Source organism: Schistocerca cancellata, chromosome 2 (assembly GCF_023864275.1).
Source record: "Schistocerca cancellata isolate TAMUIC-IGC-003103 chromosome 2, iqSchCanc2.1, whole genome shotgun sequence".
Classification (NCBI taxonomy): domain Eukaryota; kingdom Metazoa; phylum Arthropoda; class Insecta; order Orthoptera; family Acrididae; genus Schistocerca; species Schistocerca cancellata.
Window position 1 is genome coordinate 662,922,942 of NC_064627.1, and position 24,148 is coordinate 662,947,089.

The window sequence follows — 24,148 nt, forward strand, 5'->3', positions numbered from 1 at the left end:
CTAAACATGCCTTGGTGCACAGCCAGCACATCTTGGCACAGTGTTACACCGTCCGGGTTATCTGGATACTTCCCACTAACACCAACCTGTCAGAACTCCGGAGACGGGAACTTGCCCTTCAGCATATCCTCTCTTCTCGCTATCCGCCAGGCCTCAATCTCCGCTAATTTCTAATTTCAATCTGCCGCCGCTCATACCTCACCTGTCTTTCAACATCATCTTTGCCTCTGTACTTCCGTCCCGACTGACATCTCTGCCCAAACTCTTTGCCTTTACAAATGTCTGCTTGTGTCTGTGTATATGCGGATGGATATGTGTGTGTGTGCGAGTGTATACCCATCCTTTTTTCCCCCTAAGGTAAGTCTTTCCGCTCCCGGGATTGGAATGACTCCTTACCCTCTCCCTTAAAACCGAAATCCGTTCGTCTTTCCCTCTCCTTCCCTCTTTCCTGATGAAGCAACCGCTGGTTGTGAAAGCTAGAATTTTGTGTGTATGTTTGTGTTTGTTTGTGTGTCTAGCGACGTGCCAGTGCTTTCATTTGGTAAGTCACATCATCTTCGTTTTTTTTTATATATATATATATATATATATATATATATACACTCCTGGAAATGGAAAAAAGAACACATTGACACCGGTGTGTCAGACCCACCATACTCGCTCCGGACACTGCGAGAGGGCTGTACAAGCAATGATCACACGCACGGCACAGCGGACACACCAGGAACCGCGGTGTTGGCCGTCGAATGGCGCTAGCTGCGCAGCATTTGTGCACCGCCGCCGTCAGTGTCAGCCAGTTTGCCGTGGCATACGGAGCTCCATCGCAGTCTTTAACACTGGTAGCATGCCGCGACAGCGTGGACGTGAACCGTATGTGCAGTTGACGGACTTTGAGCGAGGGCGTATAGTGGGCATGCGGGAGGCCGGGTGGACGTACCGCCGAATTGCTCAACACGTGGGGCGTGAGGTCTCCACAGTACATCGATGTTGTCGCCAGTGGTCGGCGGAAGGTGCACGTGCCCGTCGACCTGGGACCGGACCGCAGCAATGCACGGATGCACGCCAAGACCGTAGGATCCTACGCAGTGCCGTAGGGGACCGCACCGCCACTTCCCAGCAAATTAGGGACACTGTTGCTCCTGGGTATCGGCGAGGACCATTCGCAACCGTCTCCATGAAGCTGGGCTACGGTCCCACACACCGTTAGGCCGTCTTCCGCTCACGCCCCAACATCGTGCAGCCCGCCTCCAGTGGTGTCGCGACAGGTGCGAATGGAGGGACGAATGGAGACGTGTCGTCTTCAGCGATGAGAGTCGCTTCTGCCTTGGTGCCAATGATGGTCGTATGCGTGTTTGGCGCCGTGCAGGTGAGCGCCACAATCAGGACTGCATATGACCGAGGCACACAGGGCCAACATCCGGCATCATGGTGTGGGGAGTGATCTCCTACACTGGCCGTACACCACTGGTGATCGTCGAGGGGACACTGAATAGTGCACGGTACATCCAAACCATCATCGAACCCATCGTTCTACCATTCCTAGACCGGCAAGGGAACTTGCTGTTCCAACAGGACAATGCACGTCCGCATGTATCCCGTGCCACCCAACGTGCTCTAGAAGGTGTAAGTCAACTACCCTGGCCAGCAAGATCTCCGGATCTGTCCCCCATTGAGCATGTTTGGGACTGGATGAAGCGTCATCTCACGCGGTCTGCATGTCCAGCACGAACGCTGGTCCAACTGAGGCGCCAGGTGGAAATGGCATGGCAAGCCGTTCCACAGGACTACATCCAGCATCTCTACGATCGTCTCCATGGGAGAATAGCAGCCTGCATTGCTGCGAAAGGTGGATATACACTGTACTAGTGCCGACATTGTGCATGCTCTGTTGCCTGTGTCTATGTGCCTGTGGTTCTGTCAGTGTGATCATGTGATGTATCTGACCCCAGGAATGTGTCAATAAAGTTTCCTCTTCCTGGGACAATGAATTCACGGTGTTCTTATTTCAATTTCCAGGAGTGTAGATATATAGGGAAACATTCCACGTGGGAAAAATATATCTAAAAACAACTGACTGACATCTCTGCCCAAACTCTTTGCCTCTGTATATGTCTGCTTGTGTCTGTATATGTGTGGATGGATATGTGTGTGTGTGCGAGTGTATACCCGTCCTTTTTTCCCCGTAAGGTAAGTCTTTCCGCTCCCGGGATTGGAATAACTCCTTACCCTCTCCCTTAAAACCCAAATCCTTTCGTCTTTCCCTCTCCTTCCCTCTTTCCTGACGAAGCAACCGTTGGTTGTGAAAGCTAGAATTTTGTGTGTATGTTTGTGTTTGTTTGTGTGTCTATCGACATGCCAGCGCTCTCATTTGGTAAGTCACATCATCTTTATAGCGAAAGCTCCTATGTATATTTAATGTGTTATTTCATATTATCCAGACTGTAAGCGTAATGACCTGTCCTATGTTACAAGTACGTATCTGTACAAAAGGTTACACCAATTAAAATCACAATCACAGTCACAACCCAATCTCTTTAAAGCAGAACCATAGCTGTCTATATGATGTCTATTTCTTTCAGTTGTTCTTTAGACCACTGTGTTGCTTGGCTGATTACTGTTGGGGGACAGTCAGAAAATGCACCACCACTCTTGAACATAGAACTTCATGCTCTTTACACAACACTTCACTTCATGCAGTCATATCAGAGTCCCTTACTGTCTCATACCGTTAATTAAACAATCCATTGTGGCATATTCAGTTATATTCCACTTTTAATTAATAAGAAAGTCTATTAGTTATACTCAATAACTTCCTGACAGTGTTGGACTCCCTTAGATCAAAGCAAATCTCATTTAATCCTTTCTGTAGGTGCCAATAATTCTCTCCCACTAAGCTGGATTCTAATTGCATGTGCTCTAAAGTGCCCATCACTGTTTCTGTTTGAGGTGTGTCAAGTGAGTGTAATAAGTACCCTGTAATTGTCATTCCTTAAACATTTTTAATGTTATTTCTTTGACTTTCCTGGTGATTTGGTGTCATCTCTTGGAATCAGGTGTACTGCCAGTGGTCTGCGTCTTTCCAACACAATATTTCAACATCATAACACCTGATGATGATGCCAAATTATGACATCGAAATATTGTGTTGGGAAGATGCAGACCACTTTCAGTACACCTGATTCTGTGAGATGTTTTAATGTTCTTCAACCTCTCTATGTATCAGCCTTCTTGCAAACTTCTCAGAAACAATCTGTAAAGTTTGCTTCAGTATTATCATGTACACAAGACACAACAAGAATCTCTAAACATTCACATATGGGCACATTATGCATTAACTGCTTTAGAATTTTATTACTTGGCTATAATTAATTGCAATTGATTTTACAAGTACTTTAATAAATTTTAAATATGTGACAAAGTGGAAAATAAATTCATGTTCTTATGGTCAAGCCACTGCACTGGGAAGTCAGAAGTAATGGCAGGTGCATATGGATAATTTGGAGTTCATAGAACTAAATATCTTTTGTGCTTGTAATTAAACCACAGTAGACTTGTATAATGACTTCTTGCTCTGCCATGCAGCAGGGTGAAATTTCAGTCCCTGGTTTCTTTTTCAGGACACAGGCGATGAGAGAAAAATTCGCCGGGACCGCATCTCGTGGGCATTGTGTGTCCCATCCACATGCTCTGCAACAGAGGTCCAGGTGGCAATGGGTGCTGTGCTCCGTGAGGTGGGGCCCCCTCTTGGTGCCAGCCTGGAGGTTGTGTTGGACCATGACAGCTGCACATCCCAACTTGAGCAGCCCACTCTGCGTCCAGCGCACATCACTTTCATGTATGTCTCAAACCAGCTACACACAAATAGTGCTACAAGTGTGGGGGAAGAGAGACAGAGAGAGAGAGGGGGGGGGGAGAGGGAGGGAGAGAGAGAGAGAGAGAGAGAGAGAGAGAGAGAGAGAGAGAGAGAGAGAGGGAGACAGAGACACAGACAGACAGAGAAACGAAGAGAGAGAAAGAGAGAAAGATAAATATGTTCCCAGCTTCATAGCAATGTTCTGTTAGTGTGGTTGGACTGAACCAGTGGTAGACAGCACAAATCCTGAAAAAGCTAGAAATTTTTGTTACTTCTAACAATTTTGGTAAACATTTTTGGAAACAATGATCAATAGAGTATTATATTTTAACTGTGATCAAGACAACTGTAGTTAAAATTTGTTACTTCTGTTTCCTGGAAAAATGAGGGAATGTTTTGATGTATGCCAGATTATGTATCTATGTCCTGGGTTGAATCCCAATTCTCAGGCTACATGTGGACATTGGCTTCCATCATTTCTCTTCTTTTTCTCATCTGAATCAACAGTACTTAGCTCTCAGTGGACTCACCACAAACATCTTTCTAAAACAGCTACATTTACAACACACTGCTCACTCTTTACAGAGTAAAGGGGTCCACCATAAGGGAACTGTTTATTATTTAAATTGTCCCCTGGGATGAACACCTAGGGGACTTCCCAGCTAATAAATCCAACATTTTCACCAAGTGTAATGTTCCATTAACTTTTGTAAATTATAAAAAACCAAGGTTAGTGTTAACTTCCCATTATATGAAGGACATTAGATGTGTGATGCTAGCTCAGTCTACAAACAATTTGAAGAAAGGATCAACAGTGACTGTGTTGAGGAAATTCATTGTTCAGTGAAATGATTTACTAATACTATAGAAAACTCACATCATAATAGCCAGACAGGGATGTCTGTTTTTCTTGAATAAGAACTCAAGGCATTTTATCCAGTAATCTTCCTCATCTGTTTGCACTATAGATCAGAGATCAGATTAGTTTGTGAGCTTCTCAATCTAATAAAACTTATCATATAATTATTGCTCCATTCTTGTTCTGGTCATGGTGGCTACATACATTCCAATATTAAGCAGTACCATTGCCATTGTGGAACTATGGTAATATTACAAATGGAGCCAGAGTCCATGATAATTATTGCATTACCAGCTTATTATGCACTCCTCACTGAACACCATTCCCAAAAGTTAATATGATGCAAATATGTCCTGTGCCATACTTCCACGATTACCACCTGTGTATGAAAAATTCTTTATCTAAATGGGCTGACACTAATCATACCCATTCAGACTGGAATTATGCCAAGTGAGTTCAACAGAGATTTTGTTAATTATCAGTTACGTAAATGGCAAGTTCAATACACTAACTGAGGCAGTTTTACTGATGAACCAGTATAAGCTATGGGTGGCACAGTGAAAGTCTTCTGAAAAACTCATGTTCATTAGTGTGAAACACATTAGCGCCAAATCTTTCACTCACTTCACTTGTGGAAGAGTCTTAAGAATTTTCGATTCACTACAATTTCAGCAGCTCTCACGGAGTAAGCTTGTATCTATGTATTGTGGGATTTTTTGATGATGTGACTCAACAGCAAAGTTTGCAACATAATGAGTGGTAATGCTAACTAATCGATCATAGCAGGTAAATGTTTATTTTGAGATCTGCAATGAGGGTTTTTTTTTTTTTTTTTTTTTTTTTTGTTTTCACCATCTGAAACACTATACGTAACCTTCTTTGGAATCTAGTTTGATAATAAGTTAATAGTGGATTGAGAATATGAATTAGGATGGATTACTGCTCACCAAATAGAAGGGGCATTTATCAGCAGACAGAAACATTTGATAGTAGACTGTTAGATTTTGAGGTGTCAGACAAATTCCTCCATCAGACCAAAAAACTTGCACATACACGATTCATACATACATGTCCACTGTCATTTCTGGGTATGGTGGCCCCACTGTGGTGAGTAATGATTTTGGCTGTTGTGAGTAGTGGGGGCACAGAAGACATAAGGGCTGGGGAGGGTAAAGGATAGCAGGGTGGGGATGGGGTGAAGATTCTGTAGTGCTGCCTGTAGGAGTGTGCGGGAGCATAGGGACAGGATGGGACTGCAGTGCTGGTGAGAGAAGGGACAGAAGCAGATGAAGGGGAAAAGAACTTTGCAGTTGAGCCAGTGGGACAGAAAGTGTGTAAAAGTCTCATATGAGAGCAGGGAAGGAGGTACAGATAGAGGCAAGTGGAGTACAGGCTATACTGAAAGCCGAGATGAGGAAATTCACATGAACAAAGGATAATTCCACCTGTGCAGTTCATGAAAGCTTATGTTGATGTGAAGGATACAGATGGCACAGGCTGTGGTCCATCTTCCTCTTGGCTATTTTGCTGGTGGCCATTCAAGTGGACAGACACTTGTTTAGTTACATGCCCATGTAGATTGCCACAGAGTGGTTGCATCTAAGTTGATAGCATTGTAGCCTACAATACAAATGGATACTAAACAGTTGACTTGTCTATTGAAAAAAACACAAGAAGGCACAAAATACAATAACAGGGAAGTGACAACAACCACAAGCGATACTAAATCAGTAGCAATATCCTAGCCCAGGGTAGCATTGCATATCCATAACATAACCAACAGTGAAGTCCAAACAGTGTAGCATCTCAATATCTTGTGTGTGTCCTGGCAGGATGATAGTGAACAGCATGACAAAGAATGATGATTCCTCAGATAGTCTGAGAATATACATTTATTGCAGCATCTCCATGCAAACATTAAGTCCCACATAAGACAGTAATAACAGAAATGATCATTCTTGATCAGAGGTAAGTATAATTCCAAGTCCAAAGAAATATTGGTCCAATAATCACTGTAATCACAACTACATAGTACCACTAAGTCCCCAGGAATATTGGTGGTAGCTGCTGGGCAGCATAGCAGAACAATGCATGTGGTGCTGACTCGGCTGAAGCTCCAACAGATGGTATGCAACAAGCAGCTAGCATAAGTGGCCTGGAGCAGAGCTGCTACTGTAACTGCCTGCTGAAGGATGCATCATGGTTTACATACACTGCAGGGGAGGAATGTCCTTGGGCTCTTGATGACTACATGACCTGCAGATGCAAGTTGGTCCATTTGATGGTTGCCCTGATGTAGTTTCTCTAAGTACTGCCTACGACTGATGATGGTTGTTGCTGGTGGCACCTGCTAGCATTAATCCTGTAAGCAGAATGTTTATAATCTGCATCACATCCAAAAATGTGACTTATTTGATAGGCACTAAACAGTCCTCACCAAGGGGTAGCAAGCTGCAAGCAGGCATCATGCCAGAAGCAAGAGTGACCAACTACACTCCTGGAAATGGAAAAAAGAACACATTGACACCGGTGTGTCAGACCCACCATACTTGCTCCGGACACTGCGAGAGGGCTGTACAAGCAATGATCACACGCACGGCACAGCGGACACACCAGGAGCCGCGGTGTTGGCCGTCGAATGGCGCTAGCTGCGCAGCATTTGTGCACCGCCGCCGTCAGTGTCAGCCAGTTTGCCGTGGCATACGGAGCTCCATCGCAGTCTTTAACACTGGTAGCATGCCGCGACAGCGTGGACCTGAACCGTATGTGCAGTTGACGGACTTTGAGCGAGGGCGTATAGTGGGCATGCGGGAGGCCGGGTGGACGTACCGCCGAATTGCTCAACACGTGGGGCGTGAGGTCTCCACAGTACATCGATGTTGTCGCCAGTGGTTGGCGGAAGGTGCACGTGCCCGTCGACCTGGGACCGGACCGCAGCGACGCACGGATGCACGCCAAGACCGTAGGATCCTACGCAGTGCCGTAGGGGACCGCACCGCCACTTCCCAGCAAATTAGGGACACTGTTGCTCCTGGGGTATCGGCGAGGACCATTCGCAACCGTCTCCATGAAGCTGGGCTATGGTCCCGCACACCGTTAGGCCGTCTTCCGCTCACGCCCCAACATCGTGCAGCCCGCCTCCAGTGGTGTCGCGACAGGCGTGAATGGAGGGACGAATGGAGACGTGTCGTCTTCAGCGATGAGAGTCGCTTCTGCCTTGGTGCCAATGATGGTCGTATGCGTGTTTGGCGCCGTGCAGGTGAGCGCCACAATCAGGACTGCATACGACCGAGGCACACAGGGCCAACACCCGGCATCATGGTGTGGGGAGCGATCTCCTACACTGGCCGTACACCACTGGTGATCGTCGAGGGGACACTGAATAGTGTACGGTACATCCAAACCGTCATCGAACCCATCGTTCTATCATTCCTAGACCGGCAAGGGAACTTGCTGTTCCAACAGGACAATGCACGTCCGCATGTATCCCGTGCCACCCAACGTTCTCTAGAAGGTGTAAGTCAACTACCCTGGCCAGCAAGATCTCCGGATCTGTCCCCCATTGAGCATGTTTGGGACTGGATGAAGTGTCGTCTCACGCGGTCTGCACGTCCAGCATGAATGCTGGTCCAACTGAGGCGCCAGGTGGAAATGGCATGGCAAGCCGTTCCACAGGACTACATCCAGCATCTCTACGATCGTCTCCATGGGAGAATAGCAGGCTGCATTGCTGCGAAAGGTGGATATACACTGTACTAGTGCCGACATTGTGCATGCTCTGTTGCCTGTGTCTATGTGCCTGTTGTTCTGTCAGTGTGATCATGTGATGTATCTGACCCCAGGAATGTGTCAATAAAGTTTCCCCTTCCTGGGACAATGAATTCACGGTGTTCTTATTTCAATTTCCAGGAGTGTATGTGGGGGACTAGCCTTGCATACTTTACAGATAGACTACATGACTGCTTTCAAAAGTGGTCATGCCTTTGTTGGGGTAGGAAATGCCTTTCACAGGTCAGTAGTAGCCAGTAGTGGAAGGGTGTATGGCTTTTGAGAAAGTTAAATTTCCCAAACTGAATAATTAACATGGTTACCTGATATTGTTAGTATTAACAAACCAACAAGTCATTCTAGTGAATGTAGGCATTTTTGGGAATCAGAAAAATGGTACTGAATTTTGGAAATAACACTATTTAAGATTGAAAATTCTGTAGCACAAACATTTTGATTGTGAATAACTTTTGAAATATGAAATTTTTGGTAAAAGTAAGACATTTGTTGAGAAGAGGAGAATGAAGGCTTCTAAATGAGCTATGTTGCTTTAGAAACAAACAGCTATATTCTCACTGAAAATTTCATCTCCACATAGTTTGGATACATAGTAATTCATGTATTTCTTTACATACAATATTTCCATAATAACAGAATGTACTACTATTATCAGTGGTCTGAAAACTATCCAGTGAATAATAAATATTAATCAGAAATGATAAATTAGTATTTTATGAAATTATTGCATATGCACCAATAACAAAACAAGATCAAATAAAGGGAAAGAAGTATATTAAGGTCAGGAGCTGTAGAAGAACAGTTAGGATTGTCCACCTTGTTCTACTATAACCCGAAGGCATTCCTTCATGACATTTCAAATGACCTTTCAAAATAAGCAGCTCTTGCTTTGGAGTAAGAGCATACTAATCAAAGGTGAAACTGAGCCAAGCATAACTGAACAAGCCTGTGACTGGTTTACAGCAACTGATTTAAGTCTTTACCACACAAAAAATCATAATGTACACATTCAAACAAATAAAATGGCCTGCTGATAGCCTGTAATGAGCATATCATAAAAGAAAATTATGTGTGTAAAATACCTTATGGTCCAGCTGGATGACAAACTGAAATGGTGTCATAACATGGACATGCTAATTCAGAGGCTTTCAGTGAGTTAACTTGAAGACAAGGGTGCTGAATTTCTTTGAACATTTTCTCTCTCTCTCTCTCTCTTATCTTCTGAAATTATCAATTTGTAGCAATGCAATTAAAGTAAAGAAGGTATTCATTCAGAAAATACTATGTAAAGCAGGTAGCTGAACATCTTGCGAAGGCCTCATCTGGCTTCTTGGCATTCTTGCTTCCACTTTCAGTATGTTTATTCCTCAATGGTTCAAACATGGCTCTTAGCACTATGGGACTTAACATCTGAGGTCATCAGTCCCCTAGAACTTAGAACTACTTAAACCTAACTAACCTAAGGACGCCACACACATCCATGCCTGAGGCAGGATTTGAACCTGCGACCATAGCGGTCGCACAGTTCCAGACTGAAGTGCCTAGAACTGCTCGGCCACACCGGCTGGCATTCCTTAATGGTATTTGTTGCTAATAACAGAAGTTGGTTTCCAATTAATTTTGATATACACAACTACAGTAAAAAATACAAGAGCAGTTTTCTTTCTTTAAGGTTCAAAATTATATTTTTAATTCTCTTATTGAGGTCTTCAATCTGCTCTCATTACTCATAAAGCAAGGAATTGAAAATCCCTACAAATTCAAAAGCAAAATTAAATTTGTTCGTATCAGCTGCTCTTTTTATAAATTATCTAGATTCAAAAGTTGAAAATTCTTATTTTACCTGACAAGTTCTAGTAATAATTTGAAACAGGCCTATATTCTTACAGGGTACATTTGTTGTGTGATAAATATCAGTGTGTAAAAGTTGAATTATATTAATGGTATGGTATAAATAGTAGCTACTTAATGTACACTATGTGATAAAAAGTATCCAGACAACCCCAAAAACATACGTTTTTCATACACTCCTGGAAATGGAAAAAAGAACACATTGACACTGGTGTGTCAGACCCACCATACTTGCTCCGGACACTGCGAGAGGGCTGTACAAGCAATGATCACACGCACGGCACAGCGGACACACCAGGAACCGCGGTCTTGGCCGTCGAATGGCACTAGCTGCGCAGCATTTGTGCACCGCCGCCGTCAGTGTCAGCTAGTTTGCCGTGGCATACGGAGCTCCATCGCAGTCTTTAACACTGGTAGCATGCCGCGACAGCGTGGACCTGAACCGTATGTGCAGTTGACGGACTTTGAGCGAGGGCGTATAGTGGGCATGCGGGAGGCCGGGTGGACGTACCGCCGAATTGCTCAACACGTGGGGCGTGAGGTCTCCACAGTACATCGATGTTGTCGCCAGTGGTCGGCGGAAGGTGCACGTGCCCGTCGACCTGGGACCGGACCGCAGCAACGCACGGATGCACGCCAAGACCGTAGGATCCTACGCAGTGCCGTAGGGGACCGCACCGCCACTTCCCAGCAAATTAGGGACACTGTTGCTCCGGGGGTATCGGCGAGGACCATTCGCAACCGTCTCCATGAAGCTGGGCTACGGTCCCGCACACTGTTAGGCCGTCTTCCGCTCACGCCCCAACATCGTGCAGCCTGCCTCCAGTGGTGTCGCGACAGGTGTGAATGGAGGGACGAATGGAGACGTGTCGTCTTCAGCGATGAGAGTCGCTTCTGCCTTGGTGCCAATGATGGTCGTATGCGTGTTTGGCGCCGTGCAGGTGAGCGCCACAATCAGGACTGCATACGACCGAGGCACACAGGGCCAACACCCGGCATCATGGTGTGGGGAGCGATCTCCTACACTGGCCGTACACCACTGGTGATCATCGAGGGGACACTGAATAGTGCACGGTACATCCAAACCGTCATCAAACCCATCGTTCTACCATTCCTAGACCGGCAAGGTAACTTGCTGTTCCAACAGGACAATGCACATTCGCATGTATCCCGTGCCACCCAACGTGCTCTACAAGGTGTAAGTCAACTACCCTGGCCAGCAAGATCTCCGGATCTGTCGCCCATTGAGCATGTTTGGGACTGGATGAAGCGTCGTCTCACGCGGTCTGCACGTCCAGCATGAACGCTGGTCCAACTGAGGCGCCAGGTGGAAATGGCATGGCAAGCCGTTCCACAGGACTACATCCAGCATCTCTACGATCGTCTCCATGGGGGAATAGCAGCCTGCATTGCTGCGAAAGGTGGATGTACACTGTACTAGTGCCGACATTGTGCATGCTCTGTGGCCTGTGTCTATGTGCCTGTGGTTCTGTCAGTGTGATCATGTGATGTATCTGACCCCAGGAATGTGTCAATAAAGTTTCCCCTTCCTGCGGCAATGAATTCACGGTGTTCTTATTTCAATTTCCAGGAGTGTATCAGGTGCATTGTGCTGCCACCTATTGCCAGGTACTCCATATCAATGACCTCAGTAGGAATTAAACATTGTGAGAGAGCAGAATGGGGTGCTCCGCGGAACTCACGGACTTTGAATGTGGTCAGGTGATTGGGTGTCACTTGTGTCATATGTCTGTATGTGAGATTTCCACACTCCTAAACATCCCTAGGTCCACTGTTTCCAATGTGATAGTGAAGTGCAAACTTGAAGGGACATGTACAGCACAAAAGTGTACAGGCTGACCTCATCTGTTGACTGACAGACACCGCCAACAGTTGAAGAGGATTGTAATGTGTAATAGGCAGACTATCACACAGGAACTCCAAACTGCATCATGATCCACTGCAAGTACTATGACAGTTAGGCAGGAGGTGAGGCAATTTGGATTTCATGGTTGAGTGGCTGCTCATAAGCCACACATCATGCCGGTAAATGTCAAACGACATCTCACTTGGTGTAAGGAGGCCAGTAAATGCCAAACGACATCTTGCTTGGTGTAAAGAGTGTAAACATTGGATGATTGAACAGTGGAAAAATGTTGTTTGGTGTGACGAATCACAGTACACAATGTGGCGATCTGATGGCTGGGCGTGGGTATGGCGAATGCCCAGTAATGTCATCTGCCAGAGTGTGTAGTGCCAACAGTAAAATTCAGAGACAGTGGTGTTATGGTGTGATCATGTTTTTCAAGGATGTGGCTTGGACCCCTTGATGTTTTACATGACACTATCACAGCACAGGCCTACATTAATGTTTTAAGCAACTTCTTACTTCCCACTGTTGAAGAGCAATTCGGGTATGGCGACTGGATCTTTCAACACAATCAAGCACCTGTTCATAATGCACAGCCGTGGCAGAGTGGTTACGTGACAATAACATCCCTGTCTCTAATGCACTGGTCTGCACAGAGTCCTGACCCGACTCCTATAGAATACATTTGGGATGTATTCGAACACTGATTTTGTGCCAGGCCTCACCAACCAACAATGATACCTCGCCTCAGTGCAGCACTGCGTGAAGAATGGGCTGCCTTTCCCCAATAAACCTTCCAGCACTTGATTGAATGTATGCCTGAGACAGTGGAAGCTGTCATCAAGGCTAAGGGTGGGCCAACACCATATTGAATTCCAGCATTACCGATGGAGGGTGCCACGAAATTGTAAGTCATTTTCAGCCAGGTTTCCAGATACTTTTGATCACATAGTGTAACTGAGTAGTTAGCAGCTTTTTTAGAGCAGCATAAAGCAGCAGCTTTCCTTCTAATTTTAAAATGAAACATTTAGCCAGAGTAGGTGAAAATAGATTATTGAATTTAAAAAAGTTATTTACTACTGCTACTTGTAACAGCTGCTTGTCTTTGTTATTTATACATTGACCATTAAATCTTTCCTTCACAATGGGAGTTATAAAACCTCTTGAAAGAATATGAATTATGTAAGATGTTTATTTTCAGTTTATGTAATTATAAGGAAAGTATCAACAATTCTACTGACAAAAATGAATGTAATGGTAATTTCTATATTCACTTGTTCCACATTACTGACATTTATACTTTATGGTGGAATCTACAAAGAAAATTTAAGTCCCAAATCTTTATTATGCCCCTTGGAGTTTCCATCAACCAAAATATGTTTAGCAATAAATTTCTAATTTTGCTACTCATTAAGATATCTACCCTATTTTAGTGTCTAACAACAACAATCAATTTTTTTTAACAGGTGTTTTGTGGGAGCTCTAATTCTACTGGTTTTATACTGTTCATACTATCATATGCGCTCAAACATGAATCAAAATTCCTTGCAGTCTACAAAAAATTTAGGTATGTCCTAATATATTTTAGTGTCATAAAAGATGTTAAATTTCCCTTACTTTTTTAATGCCAGCAACTCAACAAAAAGAAGATTAAATAATTTAAAGAATTAATATACAGTAATAGAAATATGTTCCCTAGATAAGGTGTTGCTTTTTTTTCTTTTTTTTTCTCTTTTGCTTTATGTGTATCATCTAAAAAGCTTAATTCCAGCTTGAGAAACAATAAACTCTCTTTAAATGCAAGTATTTACTTCAGTACATCAGTATGAAAAAAGCCAAACATCAGTCAGATGGTGGAAAAGTCTTACTATTAACAGCAAACATATAGAAACAGCAGTGTCATAAGTAATGATACATTGAAACATTAACCACCAATTCCAGTGATTAGTTATTCTCAGTGGCAACAAATATTCCACTCCCAAATTTAAAAAAATGTATCTGCATTATATTTACTCCAACAGACACTGATCATTCCATAGACAATGACTAGTTTAAAAAAAAATACTACCGATGAATTAGGTGACTAAGATATGGTACCAAGTTGTTCTGGTTGTAAAGGTGTTTTATACAAGAGTATTAAAATCACATGCTGCATTTCCGTGACAATTCTTGAGCTATTTTGGCAAACAGTCAATGATTCAAAGCCAGTAATCTGGAAGACCAAAATATTTCATCATGACAACCATATAATAAAACAGAAAGAAGAAATTCACTTTTAATTACAAATCTGTTTCAGTTCTTCCAGTCTTGTAAATACTTTTTGTGAAAATAGTCTAAAGTGGAGTGATGACTTATTTTGAATGAAATAATCTTAGTATCACAGTGTTTGGTGCTTGGCCAGCACCTGTTCTTGACCCACATAAATGATTTCCCTTGGACTTTGGTGCACTCTTCAAAGACTGTGATGTTTGGTGATAAGACAAGTACACTGATAAAGGACTGAAGCACATCCCTACCTGATACAGTTAATGTAATAATGGAACAAGCTAACAATTGGTCCACAGCAAACAGCTTAACCATTTAACCATTACAAAGATTCATATTATCCAGTTCCAACCAAATATAAATATCTTAAAGGTACAAGAAATATAAATCAATGGACACACTCTGGATGAGACTCAGTGTGTGAAACTGAGTGTGGTGACACAGCATTTATGACATTGGGCTCTCCCATTTTGGAGGATGCCAGTTCAAATACCCATCAGGACATCCAGATTTATGTTTTCTTTGTTTTCCCTCAATTTCTTGTGGCAAATATTAGGGTGGTTCATCTGAGAAAGATGCAGCCAATTTCTTACCTCCAGTGTCTGCCTCTATAAATGAGCGATTATCATACTTGACTATCTGGGGTACCCAAGTTCAACTGCCAGCACTGCTATGGATTTTTCCATGATGGTAAGCATGGAATGGGATTTTTCCATGGTGTTAAGCTGGGAGTGGGATGAACTCAGCCTCGTGAAGCCAACTAGTGACTTATACTTGATGCCTCCATTATAAACAATCACTTAACTCACTTGAAGACTCAGTTAATAACAAGTGTTAATGTGGGCAATTTGTAACCAAATACTGGAAGTTAAATAAAAATGATTTTTTATGTTCACATTTTATTACATTTCTGGAGACAAAAAAATCTCCTCTGCAGGAATCAACAGGGGTACCAAAAACAACAATTGTGTAAAATTCTCTTCCTTCATGAGACCCAGAAAGAAGTAGATACAGGTCCCCAGGTAGATCCTGTGTTCCTAGACTTCTAGGAGGTGTTCGATACAGTTCTGCATTGTCACTTAGTAAACAAAATAAGAGCATACAGAATATCAGATCAATGGTGTGATTGAATGGAAGAGTTTTTAGCAAACATAACATGGCATGTCATTCTCAATAGAGAGAGGTCTTCACACATAAAAGTAACTTCAGATATACCCCAAGGCAGTATTACTTTTCACAATGTATATAGATGATCTAGTAGAAAGTCGGAAGTTCCATGAGATTTTTTGCAGATGATGCTGTTGTATACAGAGAAGTAGCAATGCTACAATATTGTAGCAAAATTCAAAAAGACATTCAGAGGATCACTGCTTGGTGCAGGGAGTGATAATTGATGTATCAACATAAACAAATTGCACATACATAAACAGAAAGACTCTTTATTGTTTCAGTATACAATTGCAGAACAGTCAGTGGAAGCAATTACTTCCACAAAATATCTAGTAGTATGCATAAGGAGTGATGTAAAGAACAACCATGTAAAATTAATTGCTGGTAACGCAGATAAGACTGAGATTCATTGGAAGTATTTGTAGCAAATGAAGTCCATAAACAATATTGCTCATCACTTCAGGATCTGTACCGGATAGGTTTGGAAGAGGAAAAGATCCAAAGACGAGCACAATAATTCATTACAGGTTCATTAGTAAGTGCAAAAGCATCACAGAGATGCACAGCCAACACAGTGGCATATGCTGCAAGAGAGGCATTCTATATCATGGTGTGCCTTACTGTTAAAATTCTGAGACCATGTGTTCCTATAAGAGTTAGTCAGTATTTTGCTTCCCTGTATGTACAACTTGCAAAACGACCATGAAGATAAAATTAGAGAGATTCAAGCCCGAACAGAGGCTTACTGGCAATCGTCCTTTCTGCAAACTATCTGGACTGGAACAGGAAAAGGAGGAAGTGACAGTGGTACACAAAGTACCCTCTGCAATGCACCATAAGGTGGCTTGTGGAGTATAGATGAAGCTGCAGAGTTTCTATGTACACTTTGCATCTTGATGTAGTGTTCAAAGTGGAGTTATGTGTGTTCTGCTGCAAAAATGTGTAACTGGTTGCTTCCCCCAGACATAATCACATCTTGTCAAAAAGGTGGAAATCACATGGTGCTAGATCCGGACTTAGCATTTCGCTGCTTCCCTGTATGTACATTGCATTTGGTCCATATACTGCCAGAATTTCATGGTGAATCTGTGCGCAATTTAGATGTTTTACCCAAAAGAATTTGTAATGTTCCAAGTACTTCAACTTTAGAGTTTGTTTCCAGCTGCTGCACAATTTCAGTTACACAGTGTGATACACTTGTTATCCATATTGCAGCGGAACTGTAGGAAACCCAGAACATATACACTCCTCTGATAATGCACCACTCATGTTGCAAAATATTCTTAACACAGTATGACATGTGTGACTAACTTTCTGAAGTCTCTACATATGTACATATATAAATTCATCTAGAGATAGCTCCTACTACTATCAATGTGAGTAGATTAGCACCAGTCAAATTCATTGTTGGTATGCTTTTCAGAGGTTAGTTGCAGTGGCTTCTTCTGCCTGTTAATGTAAAACTGACACATTCAGCACCATTGAAGCATGTCTTTCATAATTGGAGTAACATTAACTTGATACATGAATGACTGAACAAGAATAGCAACCATGGGTACACTTCAAGTTGCAATGTTCAAATAACTACATTCACAGAAATGATTTTAGAATTGTGCATACTACTTTACTCTAGAGCATGTCACAACACACACTTGCACTACTGTCACATGCATTCTTGTCAGTAGCAGACAATACAGTATTATCAGTGTGACAATTCAGCATTTCCAAGTTGACAAGAGCTTTATCACATTGAGGCACAAGCTTGCAGGTTCTATTGTGGTCATTCCCACTCTATACAAAATATTCTTATTTTTCAGTTTGTCAAACTAAGCACTTTCTGGATGTAGCTGTATTAATTCATATATAAATATTTAGGACAACAGGAATGTGTTAGATAAGCACTTTTACCTGCTGTTACATACAAATGTCTGGACTTAATATGTAGGGCATTATGGTCATATATGTGTCTATGGACAATGCATGTCCCATTGAGATTTATTTTATAACTCTGTGGATTTGTTATTGTGACTTTGTATTGTTATCCATCTGAAAACTAAGAGCTTTTGCGTTTGTTATTTTTTAATGTCTTTATTTCTGTTTCTTGAGTGTCATCATTGGCATTATAAGAGCAAGAGTTTAACTGTCCACATGAATTAACTATGTAGATCAACTTCTTCAGAACATTCATGTGTTCTAGAAATCACTGCACAGGCATACTTCATCCGTGAAATGCAGGGATACATCTGATAGAATATTGTTATATGATTGCTTTCTTATTTTTGAGAGAGAATGAACTAGTATTAGAGAAATAAAAGCAAACAAACAAAGATAATTACTTCCATGATTCATTGTGGATCCACAATGGAGAGATGCTTGCTTATGTATGAAACTTTGTATTGGAAAAATAACTGCAAACATTTTGCATCTTTAGAAGTCATTGCCTGTGGTTCCGAGTATTTGTGCTGTTCATCTGTTCTTATTTGAAAACACAGATTATACACAATATTAACATAACCTATAATATTGATTTACTAAATCCTTGAAATAATGTAGACATGTCAAAAGCTATGAAGTAAGTAGGGCAATCCTCTCAATTCCATGTGATGGCGTATTATTAAACTTGTCACTAATAGTTAGCACTGGCAATCTGTTGAAGGCCTGCACTGTTACTGAGGACATACAGTATGAATTACAAATAATGAAGTTTCTAAAGAAATAACAGTATTCAATACACATGGATGTAGTTTACCATTAATAGTAATCTAAGATAACAAGTGTGTTAACCATACTTCAAAATTCCAATAACATTTATTTACTTATTTCCTTCAGGTACCAAAGAACAACTGATATTTGCCTTTTCAATTTTTCAAAATATCCAGCGCCTCGCAGAAAAAAATGGTAAAGTGAGAGGACTTGACAGCTTTCACTTTGTGCGTTTCTTATTTATCATTGCGGTGATTGCTGGTCATCGGATGCTTATTTCGTATGGGCATCCGGTATACAATGGTGAAGACTTGGACAAGGTAGGATTATGGAATACTTAAGTCAAATCTGTACAAGGAAAACCAATTATTTATAGGGATATTTTGAGGGAGGGAATAAGGGGGAGGTACTGCACAATATAAGAAAAACACAATATTCTTGTGGGGGCACACTTTAGCTGATGGTTACTGGGTACATTGTAGTTTAATATCTCATATAGTATTATTTATTCATTTGTTTTTTGGTGGTGAGATTAGACACATTAATTTATGCACAATAAATCAATCATACCTGCACATGGCTATTATCAAACTGTTTCAATTTGTCTTTTTGCTTTTAACATTTAATGTTACATGCATGGGCATTGTCAACCAAGTACATTTTTTCAAAATTACAAATTACAAATTTTTCACTATATAATACAATTAAATAATTTAAGTTGTAGGATAGTAATTCATCCCATAGTGAACAATTGGTTTTATGTGCAATTTATTACTATACTTATTTCTAGAACAGGATTGTTTTTTACATTATTATTTGTGTTACACCCAAGTTATACAGGCATTTTTAGATCAGCCATTGCTCGAGTTGCTTTTTAAAAGTATCTCCAGTCGCCATCTTAATATAAGATAGTGGATTTTTGCTGTTAAAGCTAATCTTCTGTTTAACATATGAAAATTTGTATAATTCCTTGTGTCATATTTGTGAATTTCCATGTTTCTGTTTGTGACCTTAGTGCTTTCTTTCACTAGCATAATGGTTTCTAGCATATATGGAGTGTGTGTGTGTGTGTGTGTGTGTGTGTGTGTGTGTGTGTGTGTGTGTATGTGTATGTGTGTATGCGTGTGTCGGGGGAGGGTGGACCGGGGCTTGGGGTGCTCAGTGACAAGGTTAATAGAGCCCTCTAGCATATATGTGGCATGAATATTGAGAATAGTGAATCTAATGAATATGCTTTTATGAGATGTTTTGTATAGACTGGCCCTTTTTTCACCAGTTGCAACATTTTGTCTGTTTGGCCCACTTAGTTTAAAGGGAACAATATTTATAATATTTATTTTTTCTATGCTTAGTTTTAAATTGTCTCTTTCAAAGTGAGCTTTTGCCATTTCAATAAAGTTTTGAATTTCTTCAGTTATGCCAGCCTCACTGTCTGTACAACAGACACCAGATGTGTCATTGGCATACACATCTGCAGAACATGGGAAATTGTTTACATAATATTTTAGTAGGAATGGATCTAAAATGGTGCCCTGAGGGACACCAAAATGTATAGTGTTTTATTCTTGACTGTGTCCCATCCAGTACTGCTCCATTATCATATACAAGTTTGGTACACTCTAGTCTACCTTTTGAATACATTTGTAGCTGTTGCATGAGTTTTCCAGTGACACAACTCACTGAAATTTTTTTATTAGTGTGCTTTATGATGCATTGTATGAAAATCTTTTGAATAGTTCACAAACATTCCTGCTGCTTAGGATTTTTCATTATTTTTTCAGGTACATAATGGACTGTCTTGATACTTTGACCTCCATGAGTCACACCATGTCTCATAATATGTCAGCATTGTTGTAATATTCCAAGATTCCTTTCAACATTATTCTCTCATCAGCTTGCTGAATGTTGAGACTAGGGCAGTGGATCTGTAGTTCTGGGCGTGATTTATTTCTGCTTTTTTGTGTAAGGGTTTCAGTATAGCTAGTTTCAACTCATCAAGGAACACAATGTCTCCAAGAACACAGCTTATTAGGTGAATTAAATGCTACACTAGCTTACAATTTATTTCTTCAATAGATATGAAGAAATTTCATGTGATCCTGGTAACTTTTTTCTGGGTCCATCAGTAAGCTGTAGAATGTCATCCATGCATACTGCGGGTAGTGCACTGCAGCTCTGTTCTTTAGTGGTCTCAAATGTATGCTGTGCATCCAGTCATCCAGTTTCAGGCAGATATCATTGTTAGCAAAATGTATAAAGTAATTACTAAACACTGCTTACTAGAAGGGGGTCAGAAATGACATCATTATTCACAGTTGATTCTATATTATTAATTTCAGTCTCTGTTGAACTCTTTGTTATTTTCGTTTACAGCTACCCAACAAGACTTGGAAGCATTATCTGAGCTTCTTATCTGTTCGCTAATTCTTGCTGCTTTTCATTTCCTGACTTCTTTCTCGTAATGATATTTTTACTGCTCATAGAGTTCTTTACGTAACCTTACAAAATAGTTGTATGACCCATTCTAGACCATTGCTCAACTGTTTTGGATTCATGCCTAATTAGCCTGACAAGAGATACTGAATTTATACAGAGAAGGACAGCACAAATGGTCACAGGTTACTTTGCTGCACTGAAGAGCATCACAGCTATGCTGAGACATGTGAATCAGCAGACATGTGAAGATAGATGCCAACTATCCTATGAAAGTCTACTTAAAAAAAATTCAAGAACCATGATTAAGTGAGGCATTTAGGAATATAGTACAATCCCCTGTGTTTTGCTCCTGTAGGAACCCAAAGATAAGGTTAGACTATCTGCAGCACACACATGTCATTTAAGCAGTTGTGCTTCCCACATTATATACACAAATGGAAGAGATAGCAACTATAATTCATGGTTCAATAGAAAATGCCATCTGCCATGACTGTCATATTCACTAAAACTTACATGTCATACTATACATCCCAACACAAATTAATTCTTCATGAATGTGGAATAACTCCAAGTCCACAATAATATAGTAGCTCTCAGAAACTACTTACAATTAATTGTTGATTCTGCTATGGGATACTCTATTTTTGTTAATGAGGTTATAAAGAAATATAACACAGTTAGATACTACATTTTTCTAAACAAACTGCTGTTTTTCCAATTTAACTAGATAGTTATAGATTGAAGCAGTGACATAGAGCTTGAGATATGCACAGCTAGCTCAGATGTTGAGAGCTGTTACTTTGAAAGTCAGAGGTCCAACTTGGTGTCCTTATCAGACACAAAGTGTGTTCAGAAGCTTCAGAAAATGTGCTATATATCTACATCACCATTACATGCATCAGTCCATCTGTACAGTCCTACCTCATATTTTTTTATTTCTCCAGTGTGTTGTGAACTATACCCATGTTCATAAGCTGAGGCATCTTTGAGATCAACAAAAAAATTCAACATCAGCACAATTCAGAAGAAACTGTTATGAGACAGACTGAAAATGCATATATGTCCCACCAGTACAAGACTTTTTAGTGAACCTGCAACAGTCCATGTTGGCAGATGGCATGTGTATGCTGTATATTACTGTATGACTGTGTGCATTTGACTCAAAGTATGAAAACTGCAGATAAGCAGGATGAAACAGTAAACCATTTTAGATGAAATTGCATGTCATTTGGTCATTGACAAATTAGAGATCAGCCATATTCAGTATAATGTTGCTTTATTTGTGATATTACAAACTTTAAAATATCATAATATCACACTGCGCATTTCCATTCATAAATTTAATATAATTTAAATGTCATTGTTCCAACTTTATATGCATTGCCGTTTTGATATTCACTGATGATGACTTTTGTATCTCTTCACAGATATACAGCAACTTTTTCAGTATCCTCTTAGCAAATGGGGCTCTAGTTGTTGATGTATTCTTCACATTAGCTGCCTTTACTTCAGCTTATATTCTTTTTGATGAACTGGAAAAGCCAACAAATGCTAAGAATATTTTTTCTGTTATACTAACCCGATATTTAAGGTAAGTGACATCTGTTTATTATGTAAGTATTAATTAAATGAAAGTGAATCCATATTAAAATTTATATAGAATGTTAATTAAGGATTCTCCTTGCAGTTTTATTTTTTATTTTTATTTACACCTCAAGTTCCGTAGGACCAAACTGAGGAGCAAATCTCCAAGGTCATGGAACATGTCAGTACATGAACTCACAACATAAAAGTAATAAACAGATAAAAATAAATATTCATGAACCTGAAAAAAGTCAGTCCATAAGTTTAAGTAAACGCTATCAGCAATACAATAAGAATCAGCTTAATTTTTCAAGGAACTCCTCGACAGAATAGAAGGAGTGACCCATGAGGAAACTCTTCAGTTTCAATTTGAGAGCACCTGGATTATTGCTAAGATTTTTGAATTTGAGTGGCAGCTTATTCAAAATGGATGCAGAAGTATACTGCACACCTTTTTTCACAAGAGTTAAGGAAGTCCGGTCCAAATGGAGGTTTGATTTCTGCCGAGTATTAACTGAGTGAAAGCTGCTTATTCTTGGGAATAAACTAATATTGGTAAGAAGAAACGACAATAAGGAATATACATATTGAGAGGCCAATGTCAAAATACCCAGACTCGTGAACAGAGGTTGACAAGAGGAAGGGAAGGGACAAATGAACCAGAAATATATTTACATTTCTTAGGTGTTTGCATCTTGAGCAATAAGATTTTTGTCATATTATGTACCAATGCAACAGTGGTGCAGTTAGAATTTCCATTAGATCTCCTGCATGTTCTAATTTTAATCAAAGTGCTGCCAGTCAGCTTTATTTTGGATAATATCAGCGGTAGCATTCTCGCTTCCCATGCCCGGGTTCCCGGGTTCGATTCCCGGCGGGGTCAGGGATTTTCTCTGCCTCGTGATGGCTGGGTGTTGTGTGCTGTCCTTAGGTTAGTTAGGTTTAAGTAGTTCTAAGTTCTAGGGGACTGATGACCATAGATGTTAAGTCCCATAGTGCTCAGAGCCATTTGAACCATTTTTTTTATAATATCAGCTTTATTTTGGGTAATATGGAATGCTATAAAAGCTCACCTGCCCTATTATCTTGCACCTTACACATAAAACTATGTGTCTAATTAAAGTACACAAGTTGCTGTGCCTCTCTAGAAACTGCTAGAACAGATTTATCATATTTATTTTCTAACTTCAAAGTATCAAGCTTCAGTTGTGAAATTATATTGAAAGCTGTGTAATATTATGTTATTTAACACAAAAATTTGCTTTCAGTCTACTGAAATAATAACTGAGAGCTATTACCAGCTTATTTATTATCCATTTATATCAATTTCTTCTTACAAATACTTTTGGCAAATCAAGAATGTTTTTGAATATTCCATGGTTTCATTCTGACATGGGTTAGATGAGATATCCAGGCATAATAACTGAAATGAAAATATAATCATTTTCTTATCCTTCAAAATGATAATTAACTATCTGTAATTTCATGTTGTCTATCGCATGAACCTTCAGGGTAAATTCTACTCTGGCCAGTCTGTCAGGGACTGTTGCAATTACCTTTGACAGTATGACACTCATACAAGTATTTGGCTACTGCATCCTCCTAGCATTTCATTTGCATTTTTTTTAAATGAAAAAAATTTCCTCAACATAGTTAAATTACTTTTTAGATTAACTTGCTCCTGTCTGAGACTTCCAATATTCTCCATACTGACACCAGTAGTGTATTCAGTGACTGTGTGTGTTATAAATGAAAGTCACAAGACGGTAAC

At 40.6% G+C, this 24,148-nt stretch overlaps 1 protein-coding gene across 1 annotated transcript in view; it reads left to right on the plus strand.

Moving 5' to 3' along the window:
- Positions 1 to 24,148, plus strand: part of LOC126162355 (nose resistant to fluoxetine protein 6-like) — a 170,557-nt gene that overhangs the window by 78,579 nt on the left and 67,830 nt on the right. Inside the window, exons 4-7 of the mRNA XM_049918809.1 lie at positions 3,618 to 3,835; positions 13,686 to 13,786; positions 18,484 to 18,677; positions 22,221 to 22,384. Coding sequence (XP_049774766.1) covers positions 3,618 to 3,835; positions 13,686 to 13,786; positions 18,484 to 18,677; positions 22,221 to 22,384 — 677 coding nt within the window. The remainder of the gene's footprint in view (positions 1 to 3,617; positions 3,836 to 13,685; positions 13,787 to 18,483; positions 18,678 to 22,220; positions 22,385 to 24,148) is intronic.